Below are 18,890 nucleotides of genomic sequence, written 5' to 3' on the forward strand. Positions count from 1 at the left end.
ACCACCCTGCCAGGTCTCTGACCTCCCCCCTATAGGCTGTCTCGTCGTTGTCGGTGATCAGGCCTACCGCTGTTGTGTCGTCAGCAAACTTAATGATGGTGTTGGAGTCGTGCCTGGCCATGCAGTCGTGGGTGAACAGGGAGTACAGGAGGTGACTGAGCACGCACAATAGGAAATAATTGCCTTGGTCGTTATTGCTAATTTTGAGTTTTCTAACTTTCATCATCCAGATTCTTCAAATCAAGTTTAGTGTTTATTTGTTACAAGAGACCTGGTCTGAAATAGAAGTGTCTGCAACATTAAACACAAGTGGCTATGCAATAGAGTAAAAGTCAATAAACAATTCCACACCTTAATTTAACTCCGCTAATCAAATCAGTCTTCTCTTTAAGATATGAATAATTTATTATGCCTGTGTCTAAGTCTCTGTTACATTCAGTGGCGTGTCCAGAACATTTTGAATCGGGAGGCCAAGGTGAGGCACAGACCCAGTTTATGGGGGCCATAACATTTTGAATCGGGTGGCCAAGGTGAGGCACAGACCCAGTTTAGGGGGGCCATAACATTTTGAATCGGGTGGCCAAGGTGAGGCACAGACCCAGTTTAGGGGGGCCATAACATTTTGAATCGGGTGGCCAAGGTGAGGCACAGACCCAGTTTAGGGGGGCCATAACATTTTGAATCGGGTGGCCAAGGTGAGGCACAGACCCAGTTTAGGGGGGCCATAACATTTTGAATCGGGAGGCCAAGGTGAGGCACAGACCCAGTTTAGGGGGGCCATAACATTTTGAATCGGGTGGCCAAGGTGAGGCACAGACCCAGTTTAGGGGGGCCATAACATTTTGAATCGGGTGGCCAAGGTGAGGCACAGACCCAGTTTAGGGGGGCCATAACATTTTGAATCGGGTGGCCAAGGTGAGGCACAGACCCAGTTTAGGGGGGCCATAACATTTTGAATCGGGTGGCCAAGGTGAGGCACAGACCCAGTTTATGGGGGCCATAACATTTTGAATCGGGTGGCCAAGGTGAGGCACAGACCCAGTTTTGGGGGGCCATAACATTTTGAATCGGGTGGCCAAGGTGAGGCACAGACCCAGTTTAGGGGGCCATAACATTTTGAATCAGGTGGCCAAGGTGAGGCACAGACCCAGTTTATGGGGGCCATAACATTTTGAATCGGGTGGCCAAGGTGAGGCACAGACCCAGTTTTGGGGGGCCATAACATTTTGAATCGGGTGGCCAAGGTGAGGCACAGACCCAGTTTAGGGGGGCCATAACATTTTGAATCGGGTGGCCAAGGTGAGGCACAGACCCAGTTTTGGGGGGCCATAACATTTTGAATCAGGTGGCCAAGGTGAGGCACAGACCCAGTTTTGGGGGGCCATAACATTTTGAATCAGGTGGCCAAGGTGAGGCACAGACCCAGTTTAGGGGGCCATAACATTTTGAATCGGGTGGCCAAGGTGAGGCACAGACCCAGTTTTGGGGGGCCATAACATTTTGAATCGGGTGGCCAAGGTGAGGCACAGACCCAGTTTTGGGGGGCCATAACATTTTGAATCAGGTGGCCAAGGTGAGGCACAGACCCAGTTTTGGGGGGCCATAACATATAACATATACATTCGGGGGTCTCTATTTTTTTTAAGGGACCTCCTATGTGTGAATTTGTTATAGTAAAGACATGTAATTCAAAAAAATGTATTACCTTTGAATGTGTAGTGAACACAACCAGTCATGATGTTTTCATCTGATTGTCAAATGATTCAGTTCAAAAAGTACGTTAAGTAGGTTACCTGTATCCAAACAGTTTACTGTTCCATAACTATCCATGTTTCCTCATTTTCCTTCAATTAGCAAGAGGTTTAATCTATTTCACCAGAGAAAGCATCCAGTGTGTTCCCCATTAAAACTGTCACAGATACAGTAAACACGTTTTCACCTTTAGATACTTGCTAGGCTTCCTTGAGTTACAATATCAGAAGCCTGTTCCAGAATGTAATAAGCCATTCTGTAGTGTAAGAAGACTTAAGTAAGCCTTATAATTGTCCTAATCAAACACTGATAAATGAGTGTGTGCCCAGATGAACTTCTGACAGTTTCTTTCAAAAAAACGATTTGGTACGTATAGGGGTTTTGCTGTTCATATTTAAATTCAATGTTGTGTCTACTACTGTATGTGTATATCCCAGAGTCAAATTGATTCCTATTGTTGGCGTGCTAATGTATTTGACTTTGTTATTCCCCTCACTGATCCCCACAGAGGCGTAACTATGGTGAAAATTGAAAGATGTGACTGATATCTGACTTTTATAATTCTGTGACGGTAAACTGAGACACAATCTCAAGAATGCAATCAGCCTCTCAAATTACCTTTTGGCTTGCGTTTGTTAGGAGAGCAGTAAAATCATCCTTCGTCTCTCTCTCTCTCTCTCTCTCTCTCTCTCTCTCTCTCTCTCTCTCTCTCTCCCTCACACAAATGCGCATACACATACACACATAGAGTACACACAGAGTACACACACAGCGCTTCTTGAGCGAGGTGATAGATAGAGAGAGCGAGGAAGGAGCCTTAAGGGTGAGGATAATAAAAAAGGGAGAAGTGGAGAGGTTGAAGGAGGGGAAGGGTAAATGAGGACATAGTGGAGGGTTGAAGGAGGGGGAAGGGTAAATGAGGACATAGTGGGGGGTTGAAGGAGGGGGAAGGGTAAATGAGGACATAGGGGGGGGGTTGAAGGAGGGGGAAGGGTAAATGAGGACATAGTGGGAGGTTGAAGGAGGGGAAGGGTAAATTAGGACATAGTGGAGGGTTGAAGGAGGGGGAAGGGTAAATGAGGACATAGTGGGAGATTGAAGGAGGGGGAAGGGTACATTAGGACATAGTGGGGGGTTGAAGGAGGGGGAAGGGTAAATGAGGACATAGTGGAAGGTTGAAGGAGGGGGAAGGGTAAATTAGGACATAGTGGGGGGTTGAAGGAGAGGGAAATGAGGACATAGTGTGGGGGTTGAAGGAGTGGGAAGGGTAAATGAGGACATAGTGGGGGGTTGAAGGAGGGGGAAGGGTACATGAGGACATAGTGGGGAGGTTGAAGAAGGGGGAAGGGTAAATAAGGACATAGTGGGGGGGTTGAAGAAGGGGGAAGGGTAAATGAGGACATAGTAGGAGGTTGAAGGAGGGGGAAGGGTAAATGAGGACATAGTGGGGGGGTGAAGGAAGGGGGAATGAGGACATAGTGGGGGGTTGAAGGAGGGGGAAGGGTAAATGAGGACATAGTGGGGGGGTTGAAGAAGGGGGAAGGGTAAATGAGGACATAGTAGGAGGTTGAAGGGGAGGAAGGGTAAATGAGGACATAGTGGGGGGTGAAGGAAGGGGGAATGAGGACATAGTGGGGGGTTGAAGGAGGGGGAAATGTAAATGAGGACATAGTGGGAGGTTGAAGGAGGGGGAAGGGTAAATGAGGACATAGTGGGGGGTTGAAGGAGGGGTAAATGAGGACATAGTGAGGGGGTTGAAGGAGGGGGAAATGAGGACATAGTGAGGAGGTTGAAGGAGGGGGACATTTAAATGAGGACATAGTGGGGGGTTGAAGGAGGGGGAAATGAGGACATAGTGGGGAGGTTGAAGGAGGGGGAAATGAGGACATAGTGGGGAGGTTGAAGGAGGGGAAAATGTAAATGAGGACATAGTGGGGGGTTGAAGGAGGGGGAAATGTAAATGGGGACATAGTGGGGTGGTTGAAGGAGGGAGAAGGGTAAATGAGGACATAGTGGGGGTTGAAGGAGGGGGAAATGTAAATGAGGACATAGTGGGGGGTTGAAGGAGGGGGAAATGTAAATGAGGACATAGTGGGGGTTGAAGGAGGGGGGAATGTAAATGAGGACATAGTGGGGAGGTTGAAGGAGGGGGAAATGTAAATGAGGACATAGTGGGGAGGTTGAAGGAGGGGGAAATGTAAATGAGGACATAGTGGGGAGGTTGAAGGAGGGGAAATGTAAATGAGGACATAGTGGGGAGGTTGAAGGAGGGGGAAATGTAAATGAGGACATAGTGGGGAGGTTGAAGGAGGGGGAAATGTAAATGAGGACATAGTGGGGAGGTTGAAGGAGGGGGAAATGTAAATGAGGGCATAGTGGGGAGGTTGAAGAAGGGGGAAGGGTAAATGAGGATATAGTGGGGAGGTTGAAGGAGGGGGAAATGTAAATTAGGACATAGTGGGGGGGTTGAAGGAGGGGGAAGGGTAAATGAGGACATAGTGGGGAGGTTGAAGGAGGGGGAAATGTAAATGAGGACATAGTGGGGAGGTTGAAGGAGGGGGAAATGTAAATGAGGACATAGTAGGAGGTTGAAGAAGGGGGAAGGGTAAATGAGGACATAGTGGGGAGGTTGAAGGAGGGGGAAGGGTAAATGAGGACATAGTGGGGGGTTGAAGGAGGGGAAAATGTAAATGAGGACATCGTGGAGAGGTTGAAGGAGGGGGAAATGTAAATGAGGGCATAGTGGGGAGGTTGAAGAAGGGGGAAGGGTAAATGAGGACATATTGGGGAGGTTGAAGGAGGGGGAAGGGTAAATGAGGACATAGTGGGGGGGGGGTTGAAGGAGAGGGAAATGTAAATGAGGACATAGTGGGGGTTGAAGGAGGGGGAAATGTAAATGAGGGAATAGTGGGGGGTTGAAGAGGGGGAATGTAAATGAGGACATAGTGGGGGAGTTGGGGGAAGGGTAAATGAGGACATAGTAGGAGGTTGAAGGAGGGGGAAGGGTAAATGAGGACATAGTGGGGGGTTGAAGGAAGGGGGAATGAGGACATAGTGGGGGGTTGGAGGAGGGGGAAGGGTAAATGAGGACATAGTGGGGGATGGAAGAAGGGGGAAGGGTAAATGAAGACATAGTAGGAGGTTGAAGGGGGGAAGGGTAAATGAGGACATAGTGGGGGGTTGAAGGAAGGGGGAATGAGGACATAGTGGGGGGTTGAAGGAGAGGGAAATGTAAATGAGGACATAGTGGGGGGGTTGAAGGAGGGGGGAAGGGTAAATGAGGACATAGTGGGGGGTTGAAGGAGGGGTAAATGAGGACATAGTGAGGGGGGTTGAAGGAGGGGGAAATGAGGACATAGTGAGGAGGTTGAAGGATGGGGAAATGTAAATGAGGACATAGTGGGGGGGGTTGAAGGAGGGGGAAATGTAAATGAGGACATAGTGGGGGAGTTGGGGAAGGGTAAATGAGGACATAGTGGGGAGGTTGAAGGAGGGGGAAATGTAAATGAGGACATAGTGGGGGGTTGAAGGAGGGGGAAATGTAAATGAGGACATAGTGGGGGGTTTGAAGAAGTGGGAAGGGTCAATGAGGACATAGTGGGGAGGTTGAAGAAGGGTGAAATGTAAATGAGGACATCGTGGAGAGGTTGAAGGAGGGGGAAATGTAAATGAGGACATAGTGGGGGGGTTGAAGAGGGGGAAGGGTAAATGAGGACATAGTGGGGAGGTTGAAGCAGGGGGAAATGTAAATGAGGACATAGTGGGGGGGTTGAAGAGGGGGAAGGGTAAATGAGGACATTGTGTTGAAGAAGGGGGAAGGGTGAATGAGGACATAGTGGGGAGGTTGAAGGAGGGGAAATGTAAATGAGGACATAGTGGTGGGGTTGAAGAAGGGGGAAGGGTAAATGAGGACATAGTGGGGAGGTTGAAGCAGGGGGAAATGTAAATGAGGACATAGTGGGGGGTTGAAGAGGGGAAGGGTAAATGAGGACATAGTGGGGGGGTTGAAGAAGGGGGAAGGGTAAATGAGGACATAGTGGGGGGGTTGAAGAGGGGGAAGGGTAAATGAGGACATAGTGGGGAGGTTGAAGCAGGGGGAAATGTAAATGAGGACATAGTGGGGGGGGTTGAAGAGGGGAAGGGTAAATGAGGACATAGTGGGGGGGTTGAAGAAGGGGGAAGGGTAAATGAGGACATAGTGGGGAGGTTGAAATCCTACAATGTGATTTCTGGATATATTTTTTTCTCATTTTGTCTGTCATAGTTGAAGTGTAGCTATGATGAAAATTACAGGCCTCTCTCATCTTTTTAAGTGGGAGAACTTGCACAATTGGTGGCTGGCTAAATACTTTTTTGCTCCACTGTATTAGGGGAGGTTGAAAGATGGTGAAGGGTGAATGAATGAATTATACAGTATATTTACATTTTAGTCATAAAGCATTGACCTGAATCTGAAACACATACTGCATGTGTCCCTAACATTGTCCCCCAAGAGGAATCTGTCAGAACAGGAGACAGGATGAGGAGGAGGAGGAGGAGGAGTCTCTTTGCTTTGAGACTCGAAATTGAGCTCAGGTGCATCCTGTTTCCATTGATCATCAACTTGATTGGAGTCCACCTGTGGTAAATTCAATTGATAGGACATGATTTGGAAATTCACACACCTGTCTATATAAGGTCCCACAGTTGACAGTGCATGTCAGAGCTAAAACCAAGCCATGTGGTCGAAGGAATTGTATGTAGAGCTCTGAGACAGGATTGTGTTGAGGCACAGATCTGAGGAAGGATACCAAAAAATGTGTGCAGCATTGAAGGTCTCCAAGAACACAGTGGCCTCCATCATTCTTAAATGGAAGAAATTTTAGAGCTGACCGCCCGGCCAAACTGAGCAATTGGGAGAGAAGGGCCTTGGTCAGGGAGGTGACCAAGAACCCGATGGTCACTCTTACAGAGCTCTAGAGTTCCTCTTTGGAGATGGGAGAACCTTCCAGAAAACAACCATCTCTGCAGCACTCCACCAATCAGGACTTAATGGTAGAATGTCCAGACTTCTCAGTAAAAGACACATGACAGCCCGCTTGGAGTTTGCCAAAAGTCACATAAAGGACTCTCAGACCAGGAGAAACAAGATTCTCTGGTCTGATGAACCCAAGATTGAACTCTTTGGCCTGAATGCCAAGCGTCACGTCAGGAGGAAACCTGGCACCATCCCTATGGTGAAGCATGTTGGTGGCAGCAGCATGCTGTGGGAAGGTTTTTCAGCAGCAGGGAATGGGAGACTAGTCAGGATCAAGGGAAAGATTAACAGAGCAAAGTACAGAGAGATCCTTGATGAAAACCTGCTCCAGAGTGCTGGGGTGACTGGGGTGAAGGGTCACCTTCCAACAGGACAATGACCCTAAGCCCACAGCCAAGACAACACAGGAGTGGCTTTGGGCCAAGTCTCTGAATGTCCTTGAGTGGCCCAGCCAAATCTCTGGAGAGACCTGAAAATAGCTGTGTTGCAATGCTCCCCATCCAACCTGACAGAGCTTGAGAGGATATCTTGAGGATAATGGGAGAATCTCCCAAATACAGGTGTGCCAAGCTTGTAGCGTTATACCCAAGAAGACCCAAATTTGTAATTGCTGCCAAAGGTGCTTCAACAAAGTACAGAGTAAATTCTGAATACTTACGTAAATGTATATTTCAGTTTTTAATTTTTAATTGGCTCAGCATCGTCCGGGTTTGGCCGTCATTGTAAATAAGGTTTTAACTGACTTCCCTACTGTAGTGAAATAAATAAAATATTTTAAAAAGATTGATGAGTGGAAAAAACAATTGAATCCATTTTAGAATAACGCTTTAACTTCTTATGGGCAGGTAGCGTCCCACCTGGCCAACATCCGGTGAAATTGCAGAGCGCGAAATTCAAACTACAGTATTATAAATATTTAACTTTCAGAAAATCACAAGTGTAATACATCAAATCTGTGTTTATGTGTGGGTATGCATGTTCACTAATCACAGTTCAGGGCACAGACCCAGCTCACTGACCATGACACACAGGGTGTGATGAATATTATCGCTCCCCACCAGATCCTGTGTCCACTGTCACTCCTTTCACTGTAATGTCACCCGCTGTCACCCTCTGTTCGGTTTTCTGGGTGAAAAATGCACTGGGTTGTTTACTCCGAAGGGATCACAGTATAGCCTTTATTTTATTTAGGCACAGGGTGCTGTAGCATATGTTTGATATAAGGCCTAACATTCACTCTTAGATCACTAAACTGAAACGGAGATTTAAAGTCCTTAAGTTGATGTTTGAGCTTATACCAGCCAATCAACCGTTCAAAAGGATATGAACAAATCAACTGAAGTGTTAAACATTCTCTAAAGTAGATTACATATGCTTATGATTATATCAATTCCCCTTATATATCTCTCTCTCTCCCTCGCTCTCTCTTTCTCTCCCTTGCTCTTTCTCCCTTGCTCTCTCTCGTGCTCTCTCTTTCGCTCTCTTTCTCTGTCCCTCTCTATCTCTCCATCTTTCTCTCCAGCTGTGGTGTGTGTATTGATTAATGACAGTCATTCATTAGGCCATTGCCAGCAAGCTCACAACAGATGAAGCCTCTGGGAAATGGAGTCTTCTCTGGTGTGTGTGTTCTTGTGCATGCAATAGGTCCTTTAGGGGTGTGTTGCCTAATCTGATGTTCTATTCTGTATGGAACATATTGTTTGTGACTTCTCAATAAACATATAGTTTGTGCCTGTGTAACATATGGCAAGACTGATGCAATAACCATTAATACCTGGGAGGCTGTGAAGTTATTAGAGGGGGGGTTGAGTAGTTTTACCTGCCTGCATGATTAGTAGTGCAGTAAGGAAACACAATTTCCAGGGATGGGCCATTATATATATTTTTCTCTCTGTTGTTGGTGGTAAATACTGTAAGCTTGTGAAGATTACGTTCTAAGCCTGGGGTTACAAAGGGAGAAAGGACCAAGGCCATATTGTATGTGGATGGCTGTATCTGCTTTGTAGTCTGCTCACTCACACAGGAAGCCCATATATGGCTCGCAGGACATCGGGAAGAAGGGCAACAGAATACTAACTCGAGTAATCTCCTCCTTTCCTTCCCCAGGTTGTTGTTATAAATTATATTGTGTTCTCAGTCATCTAACCTGGTAGAGTGAAGGTAAATAAATGAATAAATAAATCAGGGGTGATGGAGGAAAGGTGAAGAGGAAGGGAATTGATTGATTACTGTTGGGACGGAGCCCACGTGTCTGGAATTCAGGGGATGGAACCTTCAGCAGGCCAGGGATCACAGTGGATGAGGGGTTTGTGGGGGAAATTAGGGGAGGAGGGGTGAATGGGTTTACAGGCTTGTTGACAATGTCACACCTTGGTAACAGTGACACCCACCATAGTAACATCATAGTAACCATGGTTTTTGAGCAGTAGTGTATCTGGAAATGGTGTGTAACACAATAAAAAGTGTTGGAGCTGCTACCACTAGAAATGGAATCGTCAATGGTACTTTACTGTTAGCAAACTAGCATTTTATAATAAAAAATGAATACTATTATTTATATGGGAATGAAAAGGATGGAATGAGGGATTGAGTGGAGGAGGGATGGGGTAGATGGGAGGATTACTGTCTCCTTTTCTCTCGTCTTTCCACTCTCGTCTTCTTTGAAATGTATTGAGAAGTGAAAAGCTCTAAGGAATAATCGGTGGTGCCCCCGGCTGGGTCCTTTATATTACATGTAGTTCATTTTGACTGAGTCAGCTGTGTCTAGCATCTCAACCACCTCCTCTTCTCCTCCTTCTGCGCGTGTGTGTGTCTGAAAATACCTCTCATCTGTTGTGACAACTGATGCGTCTTTCAGTGTCGTCCTTCAGTGTCGAACTGTGTAGACAGTCATTGATCTTCAAGTAGTTTTGCATGCCGAACAACCTCAGGCAAAATCAGGAGCTTCGCTCGCTGACCAACAGGGCACCTTCAGCATTTAAATGCTAAAATGGCTTGCGTGATATTAGCATTTATTAGTGAGTGACAACCTATGAAATAAGCCAGGTTATTGTTATCGATGCGCTGTTGAAAATGTTGTTTTACCGGAATAAAAGGAAGCTACCTGAGACACAACTATACCTGCTGAATAGATTTGATATTGATCAGGTTCACCATCAGCTATAGTTTTGGTAGTTTTGCTTTAAACAATTAGTGTATATGGTCATGTTTTAGATATACATGGTTGCACACTGCATGGCCGAAGCAAGAGGAGAAGAGGTCAAAACCATTTGATTTGAGATGGAGGTGAAATCCAAAATTGTGCTATATATTAATTCATTGGCTATGTCATAGCTAATTTGTAAATAATAAATATTGATACATTACTATCTCAAACACTTAATCTGCAAAAATGACAAGTTAATTAGTGGGTGATGGTGATTTCAGCACCAAAGTGGGGGGTGGGGGAAACATAGGCTACATTGACCCCCCTAATCTGATAGTGGTATAGGGGTGGTAGATGCCTAGTCTTCCTTATGACTCAGATCAGGTGCCTACATAGTACATATACCATATACATACAGTATATAATTTATACACACACACCACACAAACACACACACACACAGAGAAGTCAGCTCAGACAGATCCAGTTCAGAGACCCAGCTCATGACCTCCATCAGCAGCAGATTTGAATTTACAATGGAAAATGAATGTGCTTATGGAACAAATGTTAGTGCATGGAATCATATCGCATTGAACCGAATAACATCGATTTGTTCTCTAATCAAAGTAAATCTCACCGAATCACTTTAAACTAAAATTAATCGTTCCTGTGTTGTATCTAGTTATGTATAGAATCGTCTTGAAACAGAAAGATGCACATCCCTGGTGAGCGTGCATTCCAGCCTTTGCATGCATATGTTTATCCCTTGAGGCTGCTTGGTCTTGTGTCCGTGCTGGGTTAAGGCATGCCAGCACCCAGTAATAAATCTGTTCTGTAACCAGCTGATTTGACCTGAAGGTTGCTGTTTCATTAACTGTCTGCCACTGGCATTTTCTCATCCCCCCTCTCCATGCCCAAATACACACACAGCATGGAACTCATCTGTTTGAAGAGGGGAATAAGCGATAGACCGCCTCGTCTCCACACGCCTACATAAGCACGAGTGTGGGCACACCCACACATACTTATGCACACACTCACACACACAAATGACTCATCCGCCACACTTCTCTTATTGATTCCGTTTTGTGATTGACCTATTGGAATACTAAATCATAGCCGTCACTCCAGAGCTGTCTCATCTCCTCACTCTGCTACTTTGATTGACAGACTGAATTACACTGTGTGGAGTCTCATTATAAAACATTGTAGCTCATGTGTTGTTGCATACAAACCACGTAAGATGTTCCCTGACGGGCAAAATTAAGTGCTTAGATCACATACCCAATTCCATTAATTCACACAGTGTGGTTTAGTCCCTGTGTGATAGCCTTACTGCATCAAAAAGAAAGAAGAAAACAGACAACAAGATGTACTGACACAGACAGAAAGAGAGAGAGAAAGATAGAGCGAGGGAGGAAGCTGCTTTGATGGAAGCAGGAGAGTATTCTGATAAGATGGACTTCTATCTGTGTCCATGTTCTACTTTACTCTATCACAGTAGGGACATTTTGGAGGAGAAAGAGGCCTGTTTTTTTATCTGAGTTTTTGTCTGACCTCGTTAGCCTGTGTGTGTGTGTGTGTGTGTGTGTGTGTGTGTGTGTGTGTGTGTGTGTGTGTGTGTGTGTGTGTGTGTGTGTGTGTGTGTGTGTGTGTGTGTGTGTGTGTGTGTGTGTGTGTGTGTGTGTGTGTGTGTGTGTGTGTGTGTGTGCGTGCGTGCGTGCGTGCGTGCGTGCGTGCGTGCGTGCGTGCGTGCATGCGTGCGCGTCTTGACAAGTGATTTTACTCTCCTCTTTGACCGTCAGTGGAAGCTCACCTATTTTGGGCTGCATTTCAAAACAGGACAAAGGGCTGAACTATGTCTGAGCGTTTGAAGTGTGCATATGTGTGTTAGTGTGAGTGTGGTGAATGTAAATGGACAAGTCCCATTTCCTCTCTATCTCTGCAAGCTACCATTATTTTATGTAGTGAGTGAGCGTTCCTCTCACTCTCTTTACCCTCTCATCTCTCTCTCTCACTCTTAGTCTCCCTATCTCCCTCGCTCTCTCTCTTCTCTTTCTCCTCGCTCTCTCATCTCTCTCTCTTCGTTTCCCTCTCTCTCTCGCCTCTCCTCATTCTTTCCTCACTCTTCTCTTTCTCCTCTCTCTCTCCCCCCTTTCACTCCCCTCTCGCTCGCTCTCTCTCTTGCGATCTCGTTCTAATTCTCTCTATCTTTTTCTCTCTCCCTAGACTCTGACTGGATCACAGTTTGAAATGAGAACAATGAAATGGACAAAGAGAAGTGTTACACTAGACAAGGAGCTCACGCTGTGCAATCAGTGAGCAGCAGCCACTGTCTATGTAACTGGTTGTAGTTTGAGCCAATCGGGGCTAATGCAAGGTGTTTAGAGGGTGCTGTCCTTAGCTGAACATGGCTTGCGGCATATCCTTGAAAATATCTGCTCTGTGTCATCTGCAAAATGAAACTGAACTGGTGGTTCCACTGTAATGTATTTTACGTTTGTGTGTGTGTTATGCTGTTCGTGGATAAAAACAACAAAACCCAACCAACCCCCCCACACACAAACACACACACACACACACACACACACACACACACACACACACACACACACACACACACACACACACACACACACACACACACACACACACACAGCTGTGATATTTCAGTCATGCGAGTGATGTTTGAAGATAGTTCAGTAAAGACAAAACAACACAGATGTTGGAGATTTCGGAAATGTTTTCTTTCACAGATTTGCTACTTCCTATGATTAACAACATCTCCTTCTGTGATTGCACGTACTCAGTGATTGAAGGTGTGTGTGTGTGTGCCTGAGCATGTGTCTGTTTGTGTGTGTGTGTGTGTGTGTAAGGTGACAGCTAGCAGCGACTACCTACGTGTACATATTACCTCAATTACCTCGACTAGCAGGGTGCCCCCGCACATTGACTCTGTACCGGTACCCCCTGTATATAGCATTGCTACTGTTGTTTTACTGCTGCTGTTTAGTTATTTGTTACTTTGATTTTCTATTTTCTACTTGTCTAATTATTACTTAACACTTTTTTCTTAACTTCTTAAAGCATGTTGGTTAAGGGCTTGTTAGTAAGCATTTCACTGTAAGGTGGGATTGGATTGAAATCAAATCTGTCTCTGATAATGCCTATCCTTTCTATAATCGCGCAGCTGTATTTGTCATTCCAGTGTCTCGAAGGTCAGAGGAGCTGTTTTACTGTTTACCTGTTGTATTCGGCGCGTGTGACAAATACAATGTGATATTATAAATGAGTTTCCATCACCATGGTGTTGTAGTCTAGGAGACGTGTTGCGCCTCGAAGGTCATTCTATGACTCAGACGATTTAATTAACCTTTTTTTTTCTCCCCAATTTCGTGGTATCCAATTGGTAGTTACAGTCTTGTCTCATCACTGTAACTCCCATACAGACGACTCGGGAGAGGCGAAGGTCAAGAGCCATGCGTCCTCCGAAACACAACCCAAGCCCCACTGCTTCTTGACACAATGCTCATTTAGCCTGGAAGCCAGGGGTCAGCCTGCTGCGACAGCGCCTGGACTTGAACCCAGAATCTCTAGTGGCATCTCTGCGATGCATCATCTCTGCGATGCATCATCTCTGCGATGCATCATCTCTGCGATGCATCATCTCTGCGATGCATCATCTCTGCGATGCATCATCTCTGCGATGTATCATCTCTGCGATGCATCATCTCTGCGATGCATCATCTCTGCGATGTATCATCTCTGCGATGTATCATCTCTGCGATGTATCATCTCTGCGATGCATCATCTCTGCGATGCATCATCTATGCGATGCATCTCTGCGATGCATCATCTCTGCGATGCATCATCTCTGCGATGCATCATCTCTGCGATGTATCATCTCTGCGATGCATCATCTCTGCGATGCATCATCTCTGCGATGAATCATCTCTGCGATGTATCATCTCTGCGATGTATCATCTCTGCGATGCATCATCTCTGCGATGCATCATCTCTGCGATGCATCATCTCTGCGATGCATCATCTCTGCGATGCATCATCTCTGCGATGCATCATCTATGCGATGCATCATCTCTGCGATGCATCATCTATGCGATGCATCATCTCTGCGATGCATCATCTCTGCGATGCATCATCTCTGCGATGCATCATCTATGCGATGCAGTGCCTTAGACCACTACACCACTTCGGGAGGCCTTGATTTAATTAACCTTTATTAAAGTTGTATATCCAGTGTTCAAAACTTTGTGGCCATCAAATCAGATCCAAAAGGTCAGCTGAGCCTCTATAAAACATTGTAGCTCCCTATCAGCAGGTAACTACGGGAGGTATTAAAGGGAGGATTAGGAAGGGGAAACTGTTCTGTCCTGGTAAATTTTACTGGTAAAATATTAAGCTGTTTTAAAATTAGAATATTGCATTTTCTCCCCGGTCCGTACACGTCCAGAAGTCATCAATCTGGTAATTTCGAGGCTAACACATCCTCGCTCTGCAAGCAGAAATGGAACAGAAAACTTTACTGACATCAACAAGATTATTATTGATGCATTAATTCCATCGATTTATGACATTGTTCTGGTGAGCATCAAACAATATGCTCACTCTCTTCTAGGGCAACAAACAGCCTAATGAGGGTGGCGGGTATCCTAGTGGTTAGAGCTTTGGGCCAGTAACCAAAAGGTTGCTGGGATTGAATCCCTGAGCTGACAAGGTAAAAATCTGTTGTCCTGCCCCTGAACAAGGCAGATAGCCCACTGTTCCCCGGTAGGCTGTCATTGTAAATAAAAATGTGTTCTTAAATGACTTGCCTAATTAATAGAAATAGAAATAATGACAGAGGAGAAGCTGCATGTATCTAATTATAGTCAAATAGACAACCAAATGTTGGAAATTATTTGCAGAAAAATATCTAACATCGTGGTGAAAGTAGCCTGAGCCGGTATGAAGTTTCCGTAGGCCTACTGGTAAAAACAAGTGCCTATCACAATAAAACATGGCAAGACAACTGTCATTTATAATTACCGCCTGTCAGCCGCATGAGAAATGAGAGCATGGACTTGAAAACAGGTGGTATAGGCCTATGCTCCAAAATCTGGTGTGGTTTGATGTGAACACTTTATATTATATAAGACAGTGATGACTGGCTGGGACCGTGACATGTACGAACAGCAGTGGACATGTAAAGGACATCACACTGCTTGCTTAGTGAGTACCACTTCTTCCTGATTCGGGTAACACTGAAGCTCAAACCCTGGATCTCTACTTTGCTGGCACACGTGACCGCCCTCCCAAAGTGTCTTGCCAGCTGTGCCAAGTGAAAAGCTAGCTATTCAGCCGCGCAAAGCTAGCTATTCAGCCATGCAAGTGGGGACACTTCAGGCTGAGGAGTAAGTTTCATACCCCTCTAACTTACTCAACAGCAACCCCAGCATTGAGATCCGAGTCACTGCTGTAAAGACCATCACACTGCTTTCTTAGCGAGTACCACTTCCCCCTGATTCGTCTCACACTGATGCTCAAAAACAGGACATCTGCCTTGCTAGCACACGTGACCGCCCTCCCAAGGGTTCTTTCCAGACCGTGCCACGCAGGAGGCTAGCTATTCGGCAGCTCAAATGGGGACACTACAGGCTGAGGAGTAGGTTTTCACACATCCCGTGTGCTACAGACACATCAATCAATTCAGGCAACATGTTTGCCTATTGACAATCATTGAATGTCATTACACTTTTGATGTTTAAATAGACATCTCTTTCCATTCAGCAAATGGCGGGTGCACAGTGCACTGTTTTAGATGCTCGAATTATTATAGAGTGGATTGAATATGCGCAGGTAGCCTACTTTTTGAAGTGATTTGTTTTATCAGATGAAAGCATTACGCCTGGTTGTGTTCCTGCCAGATTTAAAGTGAATAAATAAATGTGTGTATGTGCAACTGCGCACATATAGTTGGTCCCGCACCCCCTGTCAAAAAATGATTTGGCTGTCCCTGACAGTATGTTTCCTTATTAAAAATCGCTCTCTTGCCCCTCTCCCTCTCTTTTACCCAATTCTTCAGATCCGGACTTTGGAGACTTGGGAGTGCCCCAGCCTCTGCCCTGTAGGTATCCTCTCTCTCTCGCTCTCTCTCTCTCTCTCTGTCAATTCAATTTAATTCAAAGGGCTTTATTGGCATGGGAAACTTATATTTACATTGCCAAAGCAGGTGAACTAGATAATAAACAAAAGGGAAATAAAGAATAAAAAATGAACAGTAAACATTACAGTCACAAGTTTCAAAGGAATAGACACATTTCAAATGTCATATTATGGCTATGTATAGTGTTATAATGATGTGCAAAAAAAAATCTCTTTCAATCTCAATTCACTTCAAAAGGCTTTATTGGCATGGGAAACATGTTTACATATCCAAAGCAAGTGAAATAAAAGTGTCTCGCTCTCTCTCGCTCTCTTTCTCTCTCGCTCTCTGTCTCTCTCGCTCTCTGTCTCTCTCGCTCTTTCTCTCTCGCTCTTTCTCTCTCGCTCTTTCTCTCTGACTTTTTGTTGTTTGCTGATGTACCTTGTTACATTATGTTGTGTTATGTTGTGTTTTGTTGCTTTGTGTTATGTCGTGTTGTGTTATGTTGTTGTGTTATGTTGCGTTGTGTTGTGTTATGTTGTGTTGTGTTATGTTGTTGTGTTATGTTGTGTTATGTTGTTATGTTGCATTGTGTTATGTTGCGTTATGTTGTGTTGTGTTATGTTGCATTGTGTTATGTTGCGTTATGTTGTGTTGTGTTATGTTGCATTGTGTTATGTTGCGTTATGTTGTGTTGTGTTATGTTGTGTTATGTTATGTTGCATTGTGTTATGTTGCGTTATGTTGTGTTGTGTTGTGTTGTGTTATGTTGTGTTATGTTGTTGTGTTATGTTGTGTTATGTTATGTTGCATTGTGTTATGTTGCGTTATGTTGTGTTGTGTTGTGTTGTGTTATGTTGTGTTATGTTGTTGTGTTATGTTGTGTTATGTTGCGTTGTGTTATGTTGTTGTTTAGTGTTGTGTTATGTTGTGTTATGTTGTTGTTTTGCATTGTGTTATGTTGTGCTATGTTGCGTTGTGTTATGTTGTGTTATGTTGCGTTGTGTTATGTTGTTGTTTAGTGTTGTGTTATGTTGTGCTATGTTGCGTTATGTTATGTTGTTGTTTTGCGTTGTGTTATGTTGTTGTGTTATGTTGTGTTATTTTGTGTTATGTTGTATTTTGTTGTTGTTTTGCGTTGTGTTATGTTGTGTTATGTTGCATTGTGTTATGTTGTGTTATGTTGCATTGTGTTATGTTGTGTTATGTTGCTTTGTGCTATGTTGTGTTATGTTGTGTTAAGTTGCTTTGTGTTATGTTGTGTTAAGTTGCTTTGTGTTATGTTGTGTCATGTTGCTTTGTGTTATGTTGTTGTTTTGCGTTGTATTGTGTTGCGTTATGTTGTGTTATGTTGTATTGCATTGCAATGTGTGTTGTTGTGTCGTGTTATGTTGTTGTGTTACATTGCGTTGCGTTGTGTGGTGTATTTTGTGTCTTTGTTCCATTCCCATCCGTTGCCTCTATTCACTGGTGTGTGTGTGTGTGTCTCCAGTCTGTGAGTTTGACATGGGAGGACCAGAGGGGATAGTGGAGTCTCATCAGATCACCAGAGATGGAAAGGCTTTAGCAACAGAGGCTGTGGACTGCAAATGGTTCATCCGCGCTCCGCCACGCTCCAAGGTCAGTGACGCACACACACACACACACTAACACACATACAGACAAACTGTCAAACAGGCTGCACACGCCTACAGTATGTACACATAACCCTACTCACTTACACGTTTTTATAAATATGTATACACATACGTCACGTCGAATCACTCTGTAATAACAATACTGTGTGTTTCTGAATGAGTCTTGTCCTTCCTAGAGTCAGTATGTGAGAGTTATGGCTGATGTTAAGACCCGTGAGCTGTAACACTGATTCCTCTAGAGCACAGCCAGTTGTTTGTATGTGCGCGTCCATGCACCTTGTGCGTAATATGGTGCGCATTATTCCATAAAACCATAGAAAGATGGATGTGGGCACAATGATCTTATAACAGGTGGCCGTGGGCACAATAATGTTATAACAGGTGGCTGTGGGCACAATGCTGTTATTACAGGTGACCGTGGGCACAATGATGTTATTACAGGTGGCCGTGGGCACAATGATGTTATTACAGGTGGCCGTGGGCACAACGATATTATTACAGGTGGCCGTGGGCACAATGATGTTATAACAGGTGGCTGTGGGCACAATGCTGTTATTACAGGTGACCGTGGGCACAATGATGTTATTACAGGTGGCCGTGGGCACAATGATGTTATTACAGGTGGCCGTGGGCACAACGATATTATTACAGGTGGCCGTGGGCACAATGCTGTTATTAAAGGTGGCCAGGGCACAATTCTGTTATTACAGGTGGCCGGGGGCACAAAAACAGGTGGCCGTGGGCACAATGATGTTATAACAGGTTGCCGTGGGCACAATGCTGTTATTACAGGTGGCCGTGGGCACAATGCTGTTATTACATGTGGCCGTGGGCACAATGCTGTTATTACAGGTGGCCGTGGGCACAATGCTGTTATTACAGGTGGCCATGGGCACAATGCTGTTATTACAGGTGGCCGTGGGCACAATGATGTTATTACATGTGGCCGTGGGCACAATGATGTTATTACAGGTGGCCGTGGGCACAATGATGTTATTACAGGTGGCCGTGGGCACAATGATGTTATTACAGGTGACCGTGGGCACAATGCTGTTATTACAGGTGGCCGTGGGCACAATGCTGTTATTACAGGTGACCGTGGGCACAATGATGTTATTACAGGTGGCCGTGGGCACAATGATGTTATTACAGGTGGCCGTGGGCACAATGATGTTATTACAGGTGGCCGTGGGCACA

The 18,890-nt window shown here is 45.0% G+C and overlaps 1 protein-coding gene across 6 annotated transcripts in view; it reads left to right on the top strand.

The window, feature by feature from the left end:
• The window catches only part of neto1l (neuropilin (NRP) and tolloid (TLL)-like 1, like), a 175,305-nt gene that overhangs the window by 68,729 nt on the left and 87,686 nt on the right, over window positions 1–18,890 (top strand). For all 6 annotated transcript variants that reach the window (XR_004821032.2, XM_035741731.2, XM_035741729.2 and 3 more), the window contains exons 5-6: window positions 15,997–16,038; window positions 17,549–17,676. Coding sequence is in view for 5 of the 6 variants with exons in the window: in XM_035741731.2 (XP_035597624.1) it covers window positions 15,997–16,038; window positions 17,549–17,676 (170 nt within the window). In the remaining variant the exon portion in view is untranslated. The remainder of the gene's footprint in view (window positions 1–15,996; window positions 16,039–17,548; window positions 17,677–18,890) is intronic.

Source organism: Oncorhynchus keta, chromosome 28 (assembly GCF_023373465.1).
Source record: "Oncorhynchus keta strain PuntledgeMale-10-30-2019 chromosome 28, Oket_V2, whole genome shotgun sequence".
Classification (NCBI taxonomy): domain Eukaryota; kingdom Metazoa; phylum Chordata; class Actinopteri; order Salmoniformes; family Salmonidae; genus Oncorhynchus; species Oncorhynchus keta.